The sequence below is a fragment of the Pseudopipra pipra genome, chromosome 1 (assembly GCF_036250125.1).
Source record: "Pseudopipra pipra isolate bDixPip1 chromosome 1, bDixPip1.hap1, whole genome shotgun sequence".
In the NCBI taxonomy this organism is placed as follows: domain Eukaryota; kingdom Metazoa; phylum Chordata; class Aves; order Passeriformes; family Pipridae; genus Pseudopipra; species Pseudopipra pipra.
In genome coordinates, this window is record NC_087549.1 from 34,719,868 (window position 1) to 34,744,645 (window position 24,778).

Genomic DNA, 24,778 nt, shown 5'->3' on the forward strand with positions numbered 1-24,778 from the left:
ACAAATGCTGTGCAGGTCTTTCAGTAAATGCCATACAATCAGTGATGCTTAATTTTCATTGTTTGCCAGATTCTAATCTCCCCAGCTGTCTTTTTTGCTGCCTAACCTCAGAAAAAAATTGACTTCTCTGAGTGCTCCCTATATATCCATTATGTGGAGGAAAAATCCATCTGTTTCATTCTGCAGTATCTATATTTGAAACACTCAGCCTTACTTGTCTTTAGCTAACTCATTCTTCTCTGTCAGGAGCTTCTGCCTGAAACACTATTTGTGTTTTCTCCATCAGAGAGATCACCACTTCCAGCCTCTTCAGTCAGCACTTCATTCATCAGCCTTTCAGCAGCAAGAGGCACTGGTACCAATGCAAAATTTGTTTTATCCTCATGATATTTTTTCATCCTCCAAATGCTGTTCCCAACATTTTAAGTTTACGTGCAGTAATCATACCTATGTGTATGTAGTAGTTTCTGCTTCTACTTAACACATCCCCTCCATTCCACAGCTGTTTCAGTTCTGAATGTGTTCAGTTATTTTGGCAGCCATCCTATATACCACTTCACATATCTACAACTCTCTAGCACATCCTTGCTTCTGAAAACAGAGGTTACTAATGTGCACCACTTCTGGGGAAGGAAAATAAAGTAGCAGTGAACATTATCAACAACAGTTTCCCAGGCTGGGCCCTCAGTTGTGATGCTTTGGTTTTGGGGTTTTTTTGATGGATAAAATCTAAGCCAATGCCAGAAAGATAGAGTGCAGTACCATGCTATCACCACAACGAGGCATGTGATGCATTGTTTTAAAGGCAGCTGTGGCAAACTGGTTTTATACTGTGCGGGGTTTTTTTCCATGGTGGAACTTCCCAGGTTTTAGTCAACAAGAAGACAATTTAGGAAAGGTGCTTTCCTTTGCTGTGACATCTTCGCCATGGCAAAAAAAACAGTTAAAATTGTTTCCAGTTTTCCTTTTCCAGAAGGAAATAAGTACTGCATTATTTTTCTTGTGCACTTCCAACTACTCAGCTGCATCTTCCTGCCTACCCATAGTTTTAAGAAGGTAAAAAGTACATTCATTTTTCTTGCAGCTATTAATTTTTTCACAATGTGAGTACATCTTGATAAAATAAAAGTAACGCTGCAGCTGTGTTGTGCCTGTAGTAAGAATTCTTCAATGACACTTGCTTGCGCAAATTCCTATGTAAGTATTCATCACTGGGACATTCAGATTATACCTCAAAAAGGCTTTTAAGATGTTGGGTATGTTCTTCTTCAAGTCATGAAAAGAATTTGCGTTGTTGTTCCAACACATTACTTGCCCTAGGGAGGAAATTCTGCTCTATATTTTAGCAGTCCATTCCTGTATCATGGTGCTGTGTAGGGCCTCAGTAAAACTACTGATATGCAGAAAAAATACGGAGCATGAGAAAGGACTGTGAAAGAAAATTCCATGCGTTGGACAACTTAGTGGTTCCAGAAATGGAATTACAAGCAATAATTTGTATCTTAATTATTTGGACAATATTCTCAGGCACATGATGTTAATCTTGGGGATGGTCCTGTGCAGGGCTAAGGGCTGGACTCGATGGTCACTGTGGGTCCTTCCTTCTATTTAGTTGTGTCTCAACAATTTAGTTAAACCTTGTATTCAAGTGAATCCTCTTGGGTTGCCCTCAATATGTACTACCCTGGACCAACATAACTAGGATGTAAAATTTAGTAATTACATTTTTCAGAGGCATATGTCTCGGCAGGTCTCCACCAAGTTGGTGGGCATCAGTTTCATACAATTGCTAGTAGATCAGAGCACTCACAGTGCTTCAGAATAACGCTGGCCTTTCCTTTCTGTGCTAGGCAGTCCTTGACTTGTTTGGGACCTAAGAGATTTTTTAAGTTCTACTTCACAGAGTGGAACCAAGAAGTTATGTCTCCCATTTCTACTAAGATCTGTGTAGTTATGCAGCTTCTTCACCACAGGATCATGCCTTTGCTTGAGTGGTCCCAGCCTTGCACAAGCTTCCTGGAATGGCTGTTTTCTTCTCTAACATCACATCATAGTTCCTCAGCCTCTTCTCTACTTCAGCATTTTCTCCATTTACATCCATTTATGTTGGGATTCTTCAGATCCTTCTTGTCAGACTCTTTTTATGGGCTCTCTCCTGATTATTGAAGAGCAGTTGCAGCACAGTCATCTCTCACTTTTTTCTTGGTTTCTCCTGGTCCCAAAGAGGAAGGAAGGAAGATACATCAGACACAGTTCAAGCTTCAGCCTTGAAGATTTGACCCTTTGTTTTAAACCATTTGTTTTCAGATACTCAATTGTATCTTAGCCCTAATAACAGGCTTACAACTCTGCTTGTGATTTGAATGCTAAAGCAGGATACTAGCAGTAAAAGGGAAAAAGGAGATAAAAAGGTATACTGCTTCCAAGTACAAAGACAGAGCTAATTACTAGCTTGTCAAACTGATAAAGTGTCAATGAAGGCCTGAGTTGCAGATCATAGTGTCACCCTCCTAAAGTGTAAGATGTACAGATAATAGTAAAATATTGTATGTTACTGTCAAAAAGGATGGTTTAAGTGATATCTTAATAATGGCATGAAAGAGTTAATCCTGTTTTGTAAGAAGCAGTTTTATGTGATTTCTGGTACAACAGTAAAGAGAGTCAATTCTGTGTGCTAAAATAGTAACTGTTTAATTCAATGATTGTTTAATTCAAAACCAGAAACAGCAAGAGCTGATTGCTACCTCAAATTTAATAATAATTAATTTTGGGATAGCAAATTGTTATTAAGCTCAATTGCAATTTTAGAGTTTCTCTCAACCCTGTCTCCTTGCTTTGTCTTTCTCGGTCAATCCTCTTATTTTATAAAAAGCCTAGCTGCATCCTAAATCCATTTTACACCCTTGCCTTTTATTGCCTTGGCAGTTTATAATATAGCTCTTTTGTTTACTTCATCCCCTAAATTAAATTTCCTATGGACCAGATCCTCAGCCAGCCTAAGCCGGTGTAGCTCTGTCAACAACCACCACTCACCTGATCCAGATGAACGAGCCCCCTCCTATTAATCACTGGTCCTTTCCCCCATCCCCCAGGCAGATTGCTTGCACGGTATTGGCAGGGTTCCTGTATCATCTGTTCACTCACTAATAACACTATTCAGCATTTATTGGGCTGGTTTGGCTCTCTGCGTGTTCAGCAGCAAAGCTGCTATTGATTGCATGATGGGGAAGCAGTATCAAGCCGTATTCTGAGAGCTCTGTGCCAACTACAAGGCAGTTAATTCACTAATGGTTTATATTTGCCTCGCTTGTGTCACACATGGAGAAAACGTTTCAACACCGCCAGAGGGGGGTGGGGGAGGTAGTTCACATGATCGTTGTTGGGAGGATTTGGGAATCATGTCGCAAAAGGCAAGTTGTGGGCTTTGCTCCAGCAAGGATACACCTTGGTAACTCCAAGGCACATTGCCAGAGATTATATAGTCCGTGTTGCCTGATTACATACATAAATAAAATTACCAGATAAAAGTAGTATGAAAGACAAAATGTTTTCAGCAGAAAGAGTGAATATGATCACATTTTACACCATCTACACTCTTGCTTTCCATGAAGAAGAAAGCTGCACTAGTTCCACTACATTTTTAATGAAATGCTACTCTAAAAGGGTAATCAAGTTATTAAGAAAACCCATACATGCTTTAAAGAACAGCACTGAGTGATTGACATGTTTGGCTTTAAATCAACTTTAAGGCTTCAAATTTCAGTATTATTACAGCAGACTATAATGCTTCCTAAAGTCTCTCCTGATATTTTGCCAATGACAGCAACCATTAAAATAACACAGAGTAACTTTAAAAAAATGAAAGAGTGCTTGGTATTTTGCTGTCTATGTTTTGTTTAGGTTTCTAAATGGTAGTACTTTTATCTAGGAAGAAAAATATATTCTTCACAGGATTTAAAACCTATATTAAAAAGTCTTAATTCAAGTATTTTCATTATGTCATTTTTTGCAGATTTGGAAGGGTTCTGAAAAAACTTACAAAGCTCATCCATGCAATTTTAAGCAGTGTATTACCTTAAATTAATTAATTATCTGTAGTTATTTTAAGAAGATAATTTTAAAGTGTTTTAAAGTGTTTAGTCTTACACCATTGCAGTTTAAAACACAGTATATAACACTACAGCATAGCAAAATGCATAATTACAGATGCAGCTGACAGTGAAAGAATGGCATACATAAGTACAGATACAAGCACATATGCCAATCTCATTATCAGGTAAATATCCAACATGGGGACAAAACCTGAGCTTAATTTGCTAATACTGTCTAAAAAGAGAAAAGCATAAAAAAGTCAAGGAAATGGTATATGTAGACTCATTTTCTCCCCAGCTAAATTACTTCTTCCTGAAATAAGCACAGTAAAAATGTTCATTTTCCTTGACTTATATTCTGGAGCATGGCTTGGTTCTGTCTCCACTCTAAGAACAGTTTTAGTGATTTCACATACATACTCACCTTACAGGCTTTTAATCCCATGTAGATTTACATGCAGAGCTAGACTGTTTACCTAGTTAGATGTGTTCTCTGCCTGTGGTAACCCCTCTTTTGTCATCTCATGCCACCCTGCAATGCTCTACACCATGATGTTCTGCTAGCTGCTGCCTAAATCTCATTTCATTCTGTGCTGTGCCCCTTTGCCTGCTATTGCTCACCTTCCCCTCCTCTTGCCTGTCTGAAACAGTGTGGAGTAGCACTGAGTGACTTGGCTTTGCACAGGGATGATGCACTGTTTTGGATCTGCAAGTGAGGCTGAAGGACTTGCATGTGCAGAGCACTGCTGGGAGGGCAGAATGAGGCTGGGTGAGGAGAAACCATCACACAACAGAGAGGTAGTTAATGAACCCCTTAGAAAAAGTATTTAGAAGTCTCACTAATCCCCTCAGTAAAGAAAAAAAATGCCAGACCTCTCCATGAGTAAATTCCAGACCCAGACACATCCAGTTGTATGGCTATTTCTTAACAGTGTTCCACTAAAAGCATCCCTCAGCTCCCATGGCAGCTTCAGTAATTCAAACAGCTGCATGGTTGGGAGCCCAAAAGTATTGAATTCCTGTACTTCACACTGTTCCCTGGCATTTGTCAATTGAAAAGCATTTAGCTTAGTTTATTTCAGAGCAAACATTTCCCTTTGCCCCCCAAACACATGCTACTCTTCAGATCCGAAGGGCCAGAAATACTGCAGAGCAGAAGGCTGTAATCACAGCACCAGGAGGAGAGGAGCCAGGCTCAGGCATCCCTCTGAACCCAGCATCAGCGTGAAACGCTTTCTGCCTGCCACGTGAAGCACTTGATTCCTCACCTTACAGAATCAACACTTAAACTTGGAAGGATGCAAATTTGCAGCTATGACAAGACACAGTATTTACTACAGCATGTGGAGTCCAAGCTTCCTGGAACTGGTAAAGGAGAATCTCTGGCACTAGCAAACAGAACTGCTGAGGAGCCTCTGATTTTTGCTGTGTTTTTCTAAGATGCAGAGTGGAAAATAAAAATACTTTCCCTCCCTAGCCTTCCTCTACCAACCTTTATACTTAAGATTCTTCAAAATAGAAGGGTTTCTAAGTTAGAAAGGAGTAAGCTCCCTGTATTAATAATTGTGCATGTATTATGAATACAACAAAAGCTTGTGTAATGGGAGCCTTAAATGCTTTAAGACCTTATCAAATTGTCACCTGGTGGAAACAACAGGACTCCATTGTCTTATGGGAGCTAAACTCATTTCCTCAAGTAAAAACCTATTCCACTGGCTTTCAGCTCCTATATCAAGAAATAGTTTGTATGCATTTGCTTCACTGTAATATGAGTTGTATCTTCTTGACTACTGAAAGTAGCTGAGAAGCAGAGAGAATAGCGTCTTTTAAACACGTTTTTCATGTGTTCACATGCTGTCTGAATCACATTTGCAGGAAGACGTCAGCCTTTCAAGAAGAGCTCAAAGGATGTCTGTGGTGCCGTGAGATCAGATATCTGTACTGCTGAAGGCCTCATGACTGTCTTAGCCTGTCACAATACTTAATTGGAAAATTATTTTTATTATGGAAACTGTTTTCTTTGGCTTTTCTGCTTTAGGCTCTTCAGACATACCAAACTGATCCTGCTATGAGAAAGATGCTAACTCAGCTGTATTTCTATATCATGCCTGTATTTAATGTGGATGGATATCATTTTAGCTGGACAAATGTAAGTAATTTCAGTAGTAATACTCAAAAAATTATTTGGATGGTTGTACATCATTCAAAGGTGACTTTCTGTATAATCTGGTCCATCACTTTTTGCCTTGCAAAATGGAAGTAAATTACTTCAGTTAAAGTAGAATACTGTATGTGTTTACTAGGGTTGATTTGTTATGTGTACAAATAGATATTTGCCAAAATATAGTACTATTGCTATTTAAATACTTTGTAACTCCTGTCAGGATCGATTTTGGAGAAAAACAAGATCAAGGAACACAAGGTTTCACTGTCATGGTGTTGATGCTAATCGCAACTGGAAAGTGAAATGGTGTGGTAAGTACAGAGGAGCTTTGGTCCTCCAGTTCAGATTACTCCGTATTTAATTATCCAACAGAGGCAATTATCCAAGTAGGTTAGATCACATCTGTTGTGAAGTGTTCTCTTTTCCACAGTTAAAGTTGAAGGTACTTTCTCATAAAGCCACAAGCCAAGGTTCAAATATTCCTTTTATGTTCTAAAAAAATAAAAGTCCTGAACTTTGGAGAAACAGACCTTACAGTAAGTAAAAAGTTTTCATGGAAATTGTTGCAAAAGTAAAAAAATCACACATACAGCTATTCTGTATTTTGGCAATCATATAAGTAATTTGAAGCCCAGTATTGAGACTGGTCCATCCCTTTTCAGGATTCACCTGACTACAGCTTTAGGAAACATTTCAAACTTCATTTTATTCAATTCTTCATTTCTCTGAAATTATTTTAGCTTTGGAAATGTCGAACTTGCTTTGTCAGCCTCAATGTTAAGGACTTCATTATTAGTGATTTAATAAAGAAAGAAGGTGTTTCTAAATGCATGGAGATACAATTTGAATCTCCCAGCACTTTTGTAAATACTTACATAAAAATTGGCCTCAGTTTTGCATAGAGAATGCAGCAGTAATGAAATAACTAGCAGAAGAGCTGAAATGCGTCCATTGAAGAAATAGTATTTGATTAAATCTTACAGAAGACAGTGCAACTCACAGAGGTGTAAGCAGCCCTACAAGTTCTGGTGTAAGAAAGTAAGAACACTTTGTTATGAAATACGGCAATTTATACCTGCTGACCTACTCTCCCATCTTGAGCAACTTCCTTCACTTCTCTGTGCAGCTCTTTTCTCCTCCAGCATTAATCCACCTTCCTTATTTATACTACAAGCTTGTAAAGACAAGAAATTTTGTTTGCATAATGCTAGTGCAAGGGCCCTCCCTTCAGCCGATCCTTCTTCCTCTGGAAGTCTCTAGATGTTTCCACAATACTCTGATTACTTGCAGTAGGAGTGAGCACCGTGCGGTCTGGCTTGCAATGACTGGATTCTTCAAGTAGAGCTTTGAGAATTGTAGGGATAAAAGTGAGTGTGAATAATCTGCCTGGGAAGTTTACAAATGCAGGGAGTGTGAACAGAAGCATACTTTCAGTACAGTATGGACCTGTGAAATATGCTTCCGAATTTTTTCAACTCTACTTGCTGTAAGGAGAGGACTGACACAGAAGTAGTTACAGAAAGCCTATGTTAGCTGAGTCCCAGGGCCTCTATCACAATCTTTAATGCAATTTTATGCTGCAAAAATAATGTAAAAATGAACCAATCCTGCATCACTGCTATCATCATTTATTCAAGTGCATAAGTCACAACTGCAGGTATTTTGGGAACATACATTTACTGTTCAGAAGATAGCCACTGGCGTAGTTGGAATGATCAGTTCTTTTATGAAGTCTTTGGACGCATATTTTAGGTACCTATCAGTGCAACATTAATACTCAGTGCATTTTCTTTCTAGTCCTAATTAATCTTTCTTGGGTTCACATCTCTCTGCTCCTCCCTTTTCCTGCTCCCTAGCCACTGTATTAGAGCACATTTTTACTCAGTCCTAAAAATAATTGCTTAGTTTTCATTTAAAAAACTATTTTTTCTAGCCTGAGTGAAACTGTCATAATACCCACACGCCTTGTGTGTTGTAATCCCCTTCTTGTTGCATTTCTCCCCTGCACTGAACATGAAAGACAGGTCCTCACCCCGAGTTTAAAAAATAAAAATTCTTTCAAGGTTGCTCATCATGCACATGCTCTGCTTCCCTCTCTGGAACCCAAACTCTGTCTGATTCTCTATTTTGCTGGAGAATAAAGAGCTCTTTCATGAACTGGGCTGACTGGTGCTCAGAAGGTCCTGGACACTAAATGAGTCAGAGAAGAATCTGGATCATATCACACTTTGAAGCTTGCATAATCATGGTGTGTTTAACATTTAAAACTGCATGTGCTTGTGAAAACCTTTTCATTCAGTTCAGTCACACTTCAGTTTGCAGACAGGCTTGAACTTCACTGTGGGGCTTCCAGGCAGGTGTGTTGTGGCAGAATCCAGCCCCAGCAAAGCTGCTGCAAGCTAGCAGCAGGGAGCTAGTCAGTACAGATATCACAGCATCCTGTCTGCTTTCCTCTTCCCTGCTAGTGTAGGACTTTGATGTAAACTTTGTGATATCACTTCTGTATTCTCTAGGGACCAAGAAAAAAGTCATATCACTGATTGTGCTAGATTTCACATTGCAGCACCCTTGTACCCAAAATAGTGCACAGAAATTGCGCACAGATCCATGTGAATACTGACAGCAAAAACTCAGGGAATGCTCCTTGCAATACGTATGTATGTGCAACAACCAGCACAATGGCTTAATGATAATGAAATAAATATCAACTTTAAAACAAATAATGAGGTACTTAGAACTAAATTGTGTCATAGGGCAAATCCAGTTAAAGGGGTTGCATCCAAATCCCTGTGAGAGCAGCAATGGGAGTTAAAATTTCCAGAGCACCCCAATTTCCCGTGCACCACAGTGCTCACTGAAAACAGTACCCCATACTGGCAGAAGTGGCTGCAAGGAAGTTTGAGAATCATGCTCCAGCTCATCCATCATCTCAGTCTTCTTTCTGTATCAAAGGATTGGTTTTATCAGTCTCAGCACACATTTCCTTTGTTTGCTGGATCTCATGATGGATGTTGAAGGATACCTGCTCCCCTGGTATGCTATCAGGTACAAAAATAAGGCAGCATGGTAACATTTTACACAATTCCATTTGCTTCTCATGATTGTAACTCAGAAATTTCACAGGAGTTGCTACATACTGTATCAATTTTTTTCCTTCTTGAGTTACTTTGAAAGAACTTTCAGTATGAAAACTGAGTATATCCTTACATTATCCAAGGCTACCATTGAAACCCTCTTTCTTTACTACAGCCAGCTTCTCTTAAGGTAAAGCATTAACTACAGCTGGGATTTCAAATGGCTTACAATAATGGGCTGGAAAGTTTAGAAAGTTTTTTCTTCACTGAAAGTCACTAAACTGAGTCATATTTTTCCATTGGGTCATTTTACCCTTAGCTTGTAGGATTCCACTGTTTATTAACAGTGATATTCATTTCCATGATTTGGTATACACTGTTACAGGAGATGAAGTATCCATAAAAAAAAGCAAAGGCTCTGGAGGGTCTGTTAAATAGCTCTCCTTTAGCTATATTATCTGACAAGAAATTGAGGCAGAGTGCTCTTGAGATTTGGATGACTTGGTGGCCATCTGTTCTACATGGAAGATACCATCTGCCCTCTATATAACCTTTCCATATCCACTGCAATCCAAGCACTAATACCTTTTGAAATCCCCACCTGTGGCCACTGAATGGTAGCCTCAATTTTCATCTTAAAATGAAACTGCAGCATGAAATTCTTCTACTTTTTAATTTTGGCATTATGTTGATTGCATAACCCTGGTTTAGTTGATATCTTTATGTCTTCTCACACACTGCTCTTTTCTTATTAATTGAAGATGGCAGTACTTACTGTACAAATAAAACATTGCTTTTGTAAGTCTCTAATGGCACCAGGAAGTTCTCAAACAAATTATTATTATTCTGCAGGTCAGTGTAAAACATGGTATTTTGAAATCACAGCATTCAGGAGAGGAGTGGATTTGCATAAATATTGTTCTTTCAGGCCCAAGCCCTAAGCTGTAAATGAGATGATGGCTTAGATACAGAATTGCTAAATGATAAAGGAGCCACCACCACATCCCCTTTTCTAAGTTTCATCTTTCAGTACCTCATGGGATATTACAGGTAGGCTACTCTCTTGCAGCTTGCTGCCACCTGAGCAGGCTGATGTAGTGAAAGATATCCTCAAAACTGAACTCCTGCCCCAGACTTGAAGGAAATTCAGGCCCTGTACAAACTGAGATGATTTCTATTTTAACTAACTGAGTGATCATCTCATGTGGCTTGACATTTTTTTCCCCCACAAGGTTTGCAAGGGTGAAAATAGTCGTCAGGAACTATTCTCATGTTTTAAACCAGTCTCTAAGGTAACACCTGTTGAGGTTATGTACCTACCATTGTAACCACCACTGTAGTAACCAGTACATTAAAATGCTCTTAAAGGCTAGATTTGTCTTGGCAGTGATTAATAAAGAGGTATAGCTCTCTGATTTCAAACAGACCAACTGAGACCTATCAATAGTTTTAATAAGGGAATGCTGTCATAAAAAGGGCTACTGATATAGAAAGCCAGGGAAGAAAGGACAATGATGTCAGGCTCTCCTTTTTCTGTTGGGTTTGAAATATATCCTCTTGGGAGAATCGCCTGTAGTTGGCCAATTGGAAACTCGTTGTGTCTACTAGATGAACAAGCAGATTGCTGTACTGAGGTCCCACTGACTCAAACTCATCAGTCACAAGAAAGCAATGTGTTTATTGCTTTTCATGTTTTTTCATGGGGGCCAAAAAAGGTTGAGCCAGAAGCTGATCCTTGGAAATTCTCTGTGATCGTTCACCATCAACTTTCTCTTTCAATCTCTAGATGAAGGTGCTTCATTTCACCCATGTGATGACACGTACTGTGGTCCCTTTCCTGAGTCTGAGCCTGAAGTAAAGGCTGTTGCTCATTTCCTCCGCAAACATCGGAAACAAATAAAAGCCTACTTGTCCTTCCATGCATATGCACAGATGCTGCTGTACCCTTACTCTTACAAGTATGAAACCATTCCAAACTTCAGCTGTGTGGTAAGTACATTAAAACTTGGGAGAATATGCTCCCTTATATAATATATGTTGTATGTTTTGTTTTGAGAGGAAACTTGTTTCTTCAATACTTTGCATATATTTAACATTGAGAAGTATTTATTCTGGATTTGCCTGCAATCGCATTTCTGGTTATATAACCTTCACTCACCATGAGTCCATGGTAATTTGATTAAAATGGTATAGTGCTTTCCATCCATCAGTCCCTTTAAATTACTTTATAGGATAAATCCCTAGGTTTTAATTATAATTATTATCATTTTATTTAATTAACTGTAATGGGAATTATGTAGTCAAGTCCTTGAGCATGTAGCTGAAATTCTGTCTCTTCATGCTCAGAACTGAAACACTAGGATCATACAGTAGATCATCTTCAATGTTATGAACAAAAAAAAATTGAAATTGTTTACATTTATCAGTTCAAGGAGAAATCTTTTGATTTCACCAAAAGTAAAGCTTCAATTGCATTATGTATCATTCTGCTTAGACACAGTGCTTTTAACTGTTTAAGACAAGCAGTTAATTAACATCAGAGGCTTCTGTATATTAGAAGAATAAAGTAATAAGAATACATTTTCTGATGTAAGTGTATTGATTTAGATACATACATTTCATGTATTTCATGCTCATCCAAATGCAGAACTATTCCCTCTGCTTGCAGTCTGAGGTCTGTTTTAGCCATCCTCCTGTTCATAAAACCTTCCTTATGGCTTATTCTCTTAGGGAAATCTGGCTAAGCTTTGCTTTCTGTTTGCTCCTGCTCACAGACCCACACTGCATCAACCAGTTGCAATCCTCTTTCTGTCACCCTCAGTCCCCAGTAAAATTACATTTTCCATACATCTTCCATTTTTACCTTGAAAGCTGCAAGTTGCAGTGACTTTTAACTTGCTAGTTTAAGCTAGTTTTCTCCAAAGGAGCTTAACTGCACCTTAGATTTATCCTATGCAGAATAAATGATGCTGTCAGTCCCTGGAGCTTCACTGAAGTTTCAGTTGGCTGTTCTCTCAGGAGGCTGAGCAGCCAGCACTCCACAAGCTAAACTCTCCTTGTAGGTTTATTTCTGTCGAGACACTTAATGTCAGCAGCTACTAAACATTCTTCTGTCTGACATCATTCCTGTGGAACAGAGCAGGTTAGAAGTTAACTAAGCAGCCAAAGGAGCTAAAAATATGAGACTTGTGGGGACTGACCACCCAGCCCTGTATCGACTGTGAATAAAGTCATGAATCTTCTTTTTATTCTACCTTCTCCACCCTCTTTTGGGGAGTAACATTGAGAAAGGAGTTCCCCAAGTGAATTGATGACTTACTTACCAAAAAAAACGTAGACTGACAATTTAAAACAACAGAATCTAATTCCTTTGAAGACAGCAGATGCAAGAATATTTTTTTCGGAACAGACAAGAGAGAAGGTAGTAAAGACATGGTGTTAGGAAGAACCAGCATCTCCTCTGCAAGTATATAATTATTGGGTATCTTATGAAGATATCCAGAGCAATGTAAGGCAATAGCAGACACTACAGACAGCAAATTCATTGTAAGGAGAAGGAATGCCTAAAAGAGAACACACACCAGTGTATCTGCAATACAGTTTTTGTTGCTCAAGGGATGTTTCCATTCTGAGACAGGAAGTAACTGCCCCGTAGCACACACACAATCTATCTTTCCATCCGTAGCTTTTAGACTAAAGGATCCCAGTTTTTGATGTTTAATAGGTGTTCCTAAGGTTTGTGAGGCCTTGGATCAAGCTCCTTACTGGAGAGTGTGAAGCACAGACCTAAAGGAACGAAGAGAGACACTTGTTTTAAACAACAGCCCTGGACAAATGGAAGCCAAATCCCAATTCTAAATATTTTGCCAGTATTTGGACCTTGTACTTCTTTTTATTGAGGTGGGTCAAAAAGAACAAGGAGATTGGAAAAAGAAACTGAAGTAATTTCCTGTAATTTATAAAGCTCGTTATGGGGATCACAGTGAAAATTAATGGAATATAGTTGCTTATTTATTTGTGTGGTTTAATATTTGCCTACAACCAAACTCTCCATCACCTGGTAGCTCCTAAATGAATAGTTTTTAATACTTGAAGTCTCTAAAACGGTGACTTAGGGTGAGGTTTCAGATTCTCCGTTTCTCTTGGAAATTACAGTGAGTTAGAAAGCAATGGATCTCTGTTTCCTGAAGCTGATAGAACAAAAGTTGTTTGCCTACATGGACTGTGTACAGTAGAGAACTGTAGGACCCCACATGCATAGCAGATAAATAACATTTGGTGCTAGCAAGGGGACACAATTAATTCTGAGCAGTAGAAAGGATGTTTCTGTCTGGGCCGGATCATTTTAGTGAGCTGTCAGTTACCGTTTCGATTAAAGTGCTCAGTTATTCAGAGCTGCTTTGAAACTGGAGAGCTGTGTACTGATCACAACATGCATATTCTGCTCTAATTTAGGCACAACTCTCTTATTAACATTCTCCTGAGATCTGTTCTTTTAAAATACTTAAAATAAAAGTAATCTTTCAGATTGAAAAAAACCAGCAGAAACATATATCTATCTCAAGACTTTTAATTTTCACCTGCTTTTCATCCTTTTTCTTCCTGTATAGTCATTTGCCTTAGTGTTTGCAGTGAACTTACATGGCATGACTGAGTTTGTGTATGTCTTTGTAAAAATTTGGTAATTTTATGTGGCATTTTCTCCTTGAGAGTGTTCAAATACTGGTTGCCTGGATTTATTCAGGATCCAACCTGTACAGTATGATGTGGTAGAGAATTGTCTCTTTGGGCACATAGCTCCAACAGTGGAAGCAAGCTGCACCCCTCAAGGCTAAGAGCTTCAACTCGACAGTGCCCAGGGACACCTGCCTAAGTGGTGGACTTGGACTTGGACTTGGGATGCTCCTGGCCTGACCTCCAGACAGTTGCTGCCTCTGCACAGAACCCAGTACCATTGTGCTGATTTTAAACAGGCGTCGCCAAACTATTTCTTTGAAAGATTTCAACAGGACTTGCTTCTGTTATCTCATTGCTGTACAGTGTGTAAATTATGCCCAGGGTGCCTTCTTGTCTGTGGCTATGTTCTCCTTGCCACGGCATATTTACCAGGGCTTTGCTCTCCACCCCTCTCAGCTGAGCCCTGTCTCCTGCTTCCTTGGCATCAGGCCTGTTTTCAGGCCTGTGTCAGCCTGACCACACCACAACCCTGGCATGGTAAGCACAGCTGCTTGCAAATTTTGGTTGAGCAACTGAGCCTGGTACTTGGGACTTCAGTGCAGGTAGGAGACAACAGCCCCAGGCTGCATCTGGAGCTCCCCTCTCCCTGGGGCCCTGCGCAGCCCCACGGCCACTGCCCCAACAGGTCTCAACAGGTCCCAACACCTCCAACCCCATCATGGGTCTTGCATATCACAACTCAGAAGTCAAGGCATCTGGAGGAAGAGTGCCAAGTGATAGCACTTACCCCTTCCACCACAGGACAGAGCCCCTTCCCACCTCCTCATCTTTGGTGTTACGGTGAGTCAGAGGTCACCCCTCACACCAGCTGGTGGCCACATCCCAGTCCAGCTGAGTTCCCAGAAGCATTGAGTTCAATGGTCCTTACCTCCATATACTGTCTCGTGGAGGTGGCAAGAGGCCAAGCTGAAAATGTCAGTCTCCAGCACTATCATCCCTCTGCTCAGAAACAAACAAACAAAAAATCTGGTTGTGCTTAACAAATTTTTATAATGGAGTAAAAAAGTGCTCTTCCACTTGCTAAGAGTGTAAAATAAACTCTCCAAAGCCCCATCTGCAGATCAGTAAGTGATTTATTTTTGTTTCTGGAATGACATTTTTAAAGCAGTTTTTCCTGGCTTCTCTACTCAGACAAAGACCCACAGCAGGAATACCTGCATGGGTCAGACCAAGGATTAAGTCAGAATCCCAACTCCTGAGAAAGGCAAACAAGTGAAAGGTTAAGGAAAACATAAACAGAAAGGCAAGTATAGCGTAACACTTCCCCAGTGCATTCATCTAGAGCCTGATGAATAACAAGGTAAGGACTGAGTTCCTGAAGATTTGCATAAACACAGACTTGCAGCTCTTTAGTTCACGGAAGTAAAACAACTAAAATAACCATTATAGCTTTACCCAGTGATTCAAAGTCCAGCTGTTTCTAGCTCCTAAGATGATAATTTCCTGTTCTCTATAGGGAGATGGTTCTGTGTTTGCCCAGCCTCCACTGTACATTCTTTTCTTTGGGATGATAATATTCATTTTTCTGTTGTGCATCCCTTCTCTATGTTTGGGTGCAGTATCCTTGTGTGACCCTTAGAATTTGCTATAGGCCAGGCCTTCTGCACCCAGTTGCACAGGATGCTGTGAACCTCCTAAACAGACTGCATCCACACAGCTGTTGAAATGCAGGTGCTGATTTTCCCCATACAGTACTGAAATCACATTTGTGCATTAGTGCACAAATGCAAGACTGCATCATGCAGCCCAGCATGAGAAAGACCAGCAGAGAACATTCACCTGGAATTTGCCTCTTTCCTTCTTCCCACTCTGCTCACTGTGGAATGCCAACAAGACATCATTTCCCCTTCACAAGCCCAGCAGTGACAAGGTTTAGTGGACTGGGAAGTGCAGGCACAGAAGATGCATGCATGGCTTTTAAACTGCATAAAAAAGAGATTATTTCATCTCATGGTTTCACATGTTGCCTAAATTCATCTTATCACTAAATTGATATATACAACTTAAAATTAAAAGTATTTAATGTCTGGTCATTCACAGTGCAGTGAGCTTCTTTATGCCATGAAAATATCAAACCAGGATTTTCAGGGAACTGCTGTCAGTAAAAAAAAAAATAAATTATCCTTTACAGTAATTTTAAGTTAGCTGCCACAGTCTCATTTAACACAGCATTGCACCGGAAGACAGTGATCCATTGACTCAGATTCCAATCCCATTACGCTATTTAATTTAAAGTCTAATTTATGTATTTGTTTTTCTCCTCCTTCCCAGGAATCAGCAGCCTATAATGCTGTTAACGCTCTTCAGTCAGCCTATGGTATAAGATACAGATACGGTCCTGCTTCTAGCACTTTGTGTAAGTTTTCCTCTGGCAGATTTTGTGACTTTGACCTTCCTGTGGTAAGAAGGAGAATACCCTTATTACAACAAAGAAAGCAAACACTGTTTAAAGTGAACTTTGACCCAGTTTTGGGTTGTGAGGAAGGCGGAAGATGAAGTTTTGCAGCTGATTCAGTCAGTTGATTGCAGTAAGATTAACTCAACTGATGCAATAAAAGAGATTAAACTGCAATGCATATGAGAGGCAAAAGCCAGTAAATATTCATAACATATAAAACCATATTTTTGAAAAAAGAAAGATAAATTAAGGTCTTAGAAAGCATATCATTATCTGCAAATGCGCTACTAAATTGTAACAGCATTTGTCAGTCAAGCTCTCTGTTGACAGGTAAGAGAAAAAGAAGTTCAACAGGTTTCAACAAGACACTTTTTTTTTTCTTTACTGAAACTATGAGGCCTGCATGCTGTGGATAGTGATAACAGATACTGAAAAAGTGAAAAGCTTAAGATTTTTCACAAGCAACTTCCTGCATCTCCTCTGCTGTTGCTGTGTTTTGGCTACAGTTCCACTTATTGTGGGCCTCCATCTCACAGCATGATCATCTTGTTGTGCTCATTACAGTGCAGTCAGTCCTATGTTAAAGGAAAAGCAGTGTGAATTAATGCCAGAATTGCATAGACTACAGCAGGCCACGTGAGAGATGGATCTTTATATAAATATGTGTCTTGGGTAATCAACTTAGGGAGACAATGAAAGCATAAGCAGCACACTTCCTCGGGAAGGTTTGTTAATATTAGACACCACCTATGCAAATGCTCTCATGCTGTGAGGAAATGGTGAGAATATAAGAAAAATGAAAATAATTTTAAAAGCACTTTAAAAGAAGAAGTTAGATTACTTTATCAACTGTTCCTCTTCTCCCTGAAAAGGAATTGCACACAGAACTCCAGTTCAGCTGGGAGATCATTGTGGAAGGAAAGCTTTAGTCTGCACTCAGATGAGGACAGGAACAGTCTTACACAAAACAGTCAGTTATAATATTTTTCTTATGAAAATCAAGGGTCTAATCCATATCATGCTGAGCACCTTTCACCAGGTGCTGGGTGCCCATGCCCTTCTCGAAAGGGTGTTCAGGATCGGAGCAAGCAACAGTTTGAGTTGCAAGTATATTCACTGAGTCCCGGAGACAAAATGCCACATGAACCTTCTGGTGCTTTCAACATGACCTGAATTTAACATTTTTTAAAATTTTCTCTGAATTTCCTCTTTCAGATGTGAGTTCTGGCAGCTCTATGGACTGGGCCTACAAAAATGGCATCCCCTACGCATTTGCATTTGAGCTGCGTGACACTGGCCATTTTGGATTTTTACTTCCTGAGACGTTGATCAAACCAACCTGCACAGAGACCATGCTTGCAGTTAAAAATATAACTCTTCACTTGCTGAAGAAATGTCATTGAGAGGGAGCTTGAAGTGAACATTTTATTCGCAGTGCTGATGCCTTCAGTGCATTCAGTTGCCATTCTAAGCTTGGCCACTTCAAAATTCATGAAGCTGGTGGGAAACATGGTATTGTTTCTACCAGATTTACTTGGTGGGAAATGGAAAAAAATCATTTAATATCTGCTCTACAGAAGTCCATAAAGTTGACATACTAACTTAGCTACCAGCATGATGTAAATAGTTTCTTCTTTTTGCAATAAAGCTTTAATTTTGCAACTTCAGTGGGGCAAGTCCTGTTCCACATAGAGATGCCTGAAATAAAGTTCCACTTCCAGGCAGGCCCTAGCCTTACTCCTTTCCCTAATAGGAAGACATCTCATAGTGGAATCTCTCGAATCAAGGGGTAAAGTTTACATTCATGTGAATGTACTCTGTGACCCAACACAGGCCTGTGTCCACAGCAGTAAATGCCATATAGTGGTAGCTGCAAGTGGCAATATGGCTCTCTTCTGCATGTATACGTACATACATACATGTATGCACTTTTGTGATTTTTTTTCATTTTATGCAATAATTTGACCCAGGGTTTCCTTTAACTGTTCAGAGAAACCTATTTTCACATGTATATATTGGGACTCAAAATCAATATATCGTCTTTGAAAACGTAACTTTCCTAGCAATGTGTAAGAATTATAATGGAATATTATTGAGATATACAATACTCTGCTTTATGGAGAGACAAAGCAACTTGCCATGACTTGGAACTTGGAAGCTGGCAGTCAGCTGGTGCATACAGGCTCTACTGTAGTCAATGATTGCAGCAATTTCCACCAGCCAAGGATTTAGCCTTAAACTGTAATTAACTGATGATAACTGATGTTTTATTTATCAGTATTCTTGCAGTAAGTTCTGCAGCTCCATGGCTATGTGGCTTTTACTCTTGGAAGTTTTATTTTTTTTTGCATGTTTTAAAGGAATTAATAAATTCTTAATAGATTTTTAAGTAAGCCAGAGATGAAGGCAGAAGCCTTACAGCTCAAACACAGTGAATAAGCACCATGTTTGAAAGAACAATAATGAAAACACAGAGAAAATAACATGTTGAGGGGGTTTTGGTACTTTTAAAATACTATTTTTTAAATCTTATTATATCTGGAAAAGCATATATTTTACTTTATTAATTTTGAGTTTAATCTTATAACATTACATGTTAAATAAAACATGTTTGTTAACAAAATCATCAAAGACTTTTGAAGTATTCTTCATATTTCATTTAAGTGTTAAAGCTATAGTTCAAGGATGTAACAATTTTACCTATCTGTGAAACATTCCTGACACTAAAGATATGGTATTTTAAAAAACCTACATCCTCTCTAAATAAATACTTGAACTTAGCAAATGGGCAATCTTTATAAGTCTAGGGAGCACTGTATTTAATTAAGCACACCATTGTTTTTGCATACTCTTTTGCCTATTACAAAAGGCAATCAGTCAGAAACAATGACAGAATTTCATTCTATTTGTCTAACACTTTGTTAATAAATGTATTTATTTTAAACAGGATTTCTGAAAGCTCGTTCAGGTTTTTTTAGTTCTTTCTGGTTTGAGTAATTCAAGTTTCTATTCTGGTTTATTAAAAACCTAGGGGACAGTAGCTCTCAAAATATCTATCCATTAGTAATTTCCAATTGCTTATGACCATAATCATTTAATATTTTGAAGACAGCAATAACTGTCTTTTGCTATGTACAGATTCTTGACCAATGGCCTTGATAGGGGTGTAAATTAATTATTAGCACCAATTGTTATGAGTTATTCTGGATTTAGGTGACAAGACTGAACTGCTACGACAACATAAGAGACTGAAATGAAGGACAGAATGCATGATGAATGTCTAATCAGCATGAGGAAAATTTACCTTTGAATTACTACAGTACAACCATGGAGAAAACAGATTCTGATGTGGTAGTTTGATTCCTGCTTGTAGTTCAATAGTTCATCATATGAAACATTTCAGTTTCATCTTTATACCATTACAACTCCAGTGGTAATGAAAAGTAATTGAAATCTTGGAGCAAGAAAGGGAAACAAAAAACCAACCAACCAAACACATCTTTTAGTTACCAAAAGAACCAAACACTGTAGATCTAGTTTACCTTCTTGGAGAGGAACTTGGAGAGAACTGTAAGTATTCCTAGATTTATGTATAAAGCTTTGACATTTAGAAGTACTTAATATCAAAATCAGTCCATGAACAAAGCTACATGCTAGTATCTGGATGGACTCCACCTGAATACTATGTATGATGTGCAACTGAAAAATCTGACCTGATTTTTGAAAACCTGTGCAGGGTTATTTAGTGCCCCACAGCTGAATACATGTGTAGACAGTCTCTTAGCCCTTTAATTTCAGGGTCATTAAAGCTGATGGAAAGGCAGTCACTAAGAAAGAACAAACCCTATTTTCTGAATTAAAAAACTGTTAGACAATTTATCAGCAATGGAGTAGGTTACCCTAAGGAAAAAACTAATGGAAATCAGCTATTTGGATATGAAATCACAGCCTTTGTGACTTCTCTGAACAGCTCTTTTTTATCTCCATAATTGCTTAGTTCTCTTCCCTTTGTACCTCTCTTCAGCAGTCTTTATTGACTATAGGACAACAGAACTGATGGCTGGTTTTGAGAAAAGTGATTTTATGATCATGCATACAATTTATCATTCAACACAGGAAAAAGTACATGAATAGTGAAACGCTGTTTATTAACCCAGCAGTCAAAATCACATATATAGTGATTATGTGAAATCCAGAAGTTACACTTCCATTGATTATTGACAAAATAGTTAACAACTGCTTCTGTAAGTTGGAAAAAGTGTTCAGACAAGCTTTTATGAAGATCCGTTCTTTTTTTTTTTTTTTTGGGGTAGCTTTTATTTTTTATAAACAAACTTCTGAAATTAATTAATGAGAAGGAAACAGGTCCATGCCTCTTTGAGTCACTCTTCCCAAAACTAATTATCACAAATTACATTAAATCATCATTCATAAATTAAAAAAAAAAAAAATTGGTCTTTATAGGTCAAAAAAGGTATTGAGTTTTGTTGCAAACCGTGAAGAAAGAGCACAGCTGATGGCTGAAGTTCCTTGTGTATTTTTCAGAAGTTGCTTCAAAAAGGTGAATGTATTTGGTCACTCATAATATATGAAGCATATGGGAAATGACAATTCCTTTTTGAATTTTCTGAAATTTGAATTGAAAGAGTCTAAATGACCTTGAATGCCAACATCCATTTACATCCAGAGTCAGTCCACTAGTTTCTAACAAACATCAGTGTGCAGACTGCACTGCCTACTCCAGGACTGCACAAAATAACCCTTGACTGACAAGACTGCATCTAATTCTTAAGGCTGGGAAGAAAGCATTGTATTTCCTACCAAAAATAAGTTACTATTCAACTGTTCCAGTTTATTCATGTTAAACAATCCTTTCCTTTTTTATGTTTACATTCAATTTAATGGTACCACTCAAACAATATGATACTTGTAGCACAAGTAGGGTAATAAGTACTTTGTAAGCACTTCCACCTTTCCTTTGGTTGTGCAAAACTACTATATAATTTTCACAGTTCAGTGTAGCTGTCACATTCAGTCTCTCACATAATGAGTTCATATTTTTGACCTCTGTGTCTAAAAGCCAGATATTACCATTTTGATGCAGTTCTTAAGTGATGGTAAAACACCTGAACAATATCTCAGATGCACAGAGATACAACTACCTCTCTGCTGCAGAAAACAGGACAAGAGAACAGAAATTTAAATAAATTACAGAAAGACTTTTTAAATATTAAACCCTGTGACATTAGGTATACTTCTTAAAAAAACATTTGTAAATGCTTACCACACAAGATACCTTTTCTGTCTTTTTAAGTCTTCTGTTCATGGAAAATGTAGATCATTTGGAATATGCCTGACTCTCAAAATCATTCAGAATAAAAAATTTAGGTCCAAACAGCTGTGATTGCTTCCTCCTTCACTGTGTAGGAGGGAAGCTGGGTGCAGAGAGAGCTGCCTTCTGGCTGACTGCATCGGTAGACTTTCCAGCCCAATCAGCACCACCAAGTCAGGAGTACTGATGCTGTTGGTGGGTCTGACTTGGAGGAAGGGGAACGATTCCAGAACAGTTTTCACAGTTTTCAGCTGAACGTGCCTGTCACCCCAAGCATGATTTGCTGGTTGAGCAGCTTGTCAGAAATTCACAGTCTTAGGCTGCATGTGGTGTCAAAAGGGTCTGCCTTAACAACAAGGTCTTCTGTTAACATTTGCAAATTTGGTAACTAGCACAGAGCTAACATATGTGTGTCCTCAGCAAATGATGTTTGGGTCAAGGACATTGAGAATTGGGAAATCTTTATCCCCTGAATGTTTGTCCTTGCCTGACAAGCTGGAGCAGTCAAGCAGAAAGTCTCAGCTCTCTCCAGTTGCAGGTCCTTTTGAGCCCTCTTGCAAGAAACCAAGTCAAGCACAGCAGGGCTTGCCCTTGGATTCAGACATCAGGGAATCCACTCATAAATAATTGATTAAAATTTTAATTAAAAAAATCTGCCTCTGTCCCTGGCCGTGCAGAAAGCACACTTTGTCTGTGACAAGGAAAATCCATCCATTGCCATAAGATGTGGGGTAACCTATTCCATCTGTCCTGCCTGCTCTGCGAGTCCAGCTACCTTAGCACTGCCTGGTCTTATTGAAAAAGACAAGAGGCAGAATAGCCATAAAAATGAAATATTTTAAAATACCTCCAGGTCTGTAGGACCATATGCTTTATATCAAATAATAGATAATAGCTTCTGAAATAAATATTGTGGTATGACTGCGAGCAAGTGTTGTAGTCTTTTGTGCTAACTACAATGTGCCAGGCTATTCCTCTGCATACCAGGATGGATCAATGCTAGGAGGACTGTCTCTTTTTTTAACCAAATAATGAAACATTTTTCCAAATTGGAGTAGAATATCAAGTTAGGTCTGAAGATATATACTCACAAAAAAGTCTGAGAAAGTTTGATTTTACAATAAATTTTCAATTTTCTTAAAAATAACGTATCTTTTAAAATCACAGCCATGGTTTTCAGTTGGCTTATTGTTTTTAGCATGTCATAACTGAAAAAAACCCAGTTATAGCAGCCTGAAAAGCTGAGCAGAGATGACTGATCTACTCACTGTTTAACTTCCCTCGTTTCATTTTGCTTTGTTTCTAGATTGAGAAAATCTGTGCTGATTGGGCTGAATTGATGGAGTGCAGTCAAAAAGCTGAGTGTAAAGGGGTTTTCTGTGCTTAATGAGCTAGAAATAGCTACTAAAAAAAAAAAGAAACAGAAAAGGAACTCAGTCTATTATAAGTTCTTTATGCAGACTAATTGCTTTACGCTGTTTGAATTAAATTATCACATTTGCAGAGATGGCTTGGAAAGATGTATTTTTATTTTGCTGTGAACCAGTCAGTTTTCTAAGGGTTAAATGCATGAAATGCCTACTACTGTTGTAGGAGAATCAGAGCTGCTCTTTGGCCTTGATAACACAGAATCTGTCAAAAAGACAAGATGTACTTGAGCCTTCTCTGACAGGATAAATTTCCTCTGTCATGCTGCATGCACCTCCATTTCTCTTCCTCCATTTCAAAAAAGAAGGGAATACTGTCTCTTGGTACTAAATTTAAACCATGAACCTTAACAGGTTGAACTTCCCCACATACCTACGCAGAGCCATTCACACACAAACAAGACGTCTGGCTGCACAATGTGTACTGTGTGATGGTTTATGTAATGGTGTAGTTTCACTTCTTGGCAACCACAGGGCTGCTGATAGCAGGCAGCATGTGTTCAGCATCTCTCCTCTGCCTGCTGTAAGCGCACACAAGTTCAGCTTGCTTGGCCAGTTCCCTAAAAGCCGCTATTTCACTGGTGCAACACAAGTTCTCCTCCTGGGGTTGCTGCAGTGTACTTCTGTGGGTTACGTGCCACTACCATTGACACACCACCTATGAGCTCCTCTCATGGGACAAGCTCTTTGTGTGCTGCACCCTTCAGAGCTCAGAGGTTGGGTTTTGCTGTTATGAACACTTAGGGTAGAGGCTCTGAGGGGGTGTTAAATCCCCAACTCGCAATGTCGATTGCATCACAGAAAGCCTTCGTTACCTCACTGGTTACGAAGAAGGTCCTACACCATTGCATAGAGTGACCAAAGGGATGTCTGCAACTGTGCCTGGAAAGTCTGGTAGCATTAAGCAGAGCACTGGAGAGCCTACAGATCCATACCAGCTGCCACTACGATTTTTAAAACCACTTCAGCCCATAAACAATTCTTCTATATATTAACCATTTGCACAAATACATTTTTAAAACAGTAATTTTAGACCAAAAAAACCCCATTCTCTTACACATGTTAAAGATTTTCTGTTGAAGCTGTTGTGTTTATTTTAATGAGGTTTCTTTTCTGAGAAATGACATCTCTTTTCCAAGAAGCTGAGAAATAACCTGAAGTTGCTGTCATGCTGAAGGTTGTTTAGTGAGCCAGCGGATTCAGTTCACTACATGTCAAACACAGACCTACCAACACTGCAGATAATAAGCACAACCTTCAGGAGATGTCTCAGCAGAGACCTTGCTGCAAACATGTGTGAAGCCTGGGATACTCCTCAGAGAGCAGTTTTGATGCAGATTGGCTAATGAATGTTGGGAACTCTTCTACAACTCTCTCTTCTTCAGCTGAGAGTAGGAACATCGCATTTCCATAGCTGTCAGGACTGCACTTTTCAAAAAAACATTAGTCTGTGTCAGACTTTTAACAGAGAAGGGAAGGTCCCCATTCATTTCACGCTCTTCTGCACGACACCAGGGAAGGGCTCTTCTGCTGATGTGCCTGGCTGCAGATCTGC

General features: G+C 39.0%; 1 protein-coding gene and 1 long non-coding RNA gene across 3 annotated transcripts in view; one reads left to right on the forward strand and one right to left on the reverse strand.

Annotated features, from left to right (window-relative positions):
- CPA6 (carboxypeptidase A6) overlaps window positions 1-19,087 on the forward strand; it is an 80,987-nt gene extending 61,900 nt beyond the window's left edge. For both annotated transcript variants that reach the window (XM_064651393.1, XM_064651398.1), the window contains 5 exons: window positions 6,130-6,240; window positions 6,476-6,566; window positions 11,116-11,318; window positions 16,338-16,422; window positions 17,680-19,087. In XM_064651393.1, the coding sequence (XP_064507463.1) occupies window positions 6,130-6,240; window positions 6,476-6,566; window positions 11,116-11,318; window positions 16,338-16,422; window positions 17,680-17,867 (678 nt within the window). In that variant the 3' untranslated portion in view covers window positions 17,868-19,087. The remainder of the gene's footprint in view (window positions 1-6,129; window positions 6,241-6,475; window positions 6,567-11,115; window positions 11,319-16,337; window positions 16,423-17,679) is intronic.
- LOC135412646 (uncharacterized) lies at window positions 12,914-15,080 on the reverse strand. The gene is made up of 2 exons (XR_010429823.1): window positions 14,935-15,080; window positions 12,914-13,115 (listed from the first exon to the last, which is right to left on the reverse strand). It is a non-coding gene; the product is annotated as an uncharacterized LOC135412646 (long non-coding RNA).
- Window positions 19,088-24,778: the final 5,691 nt, after the last annotated feature.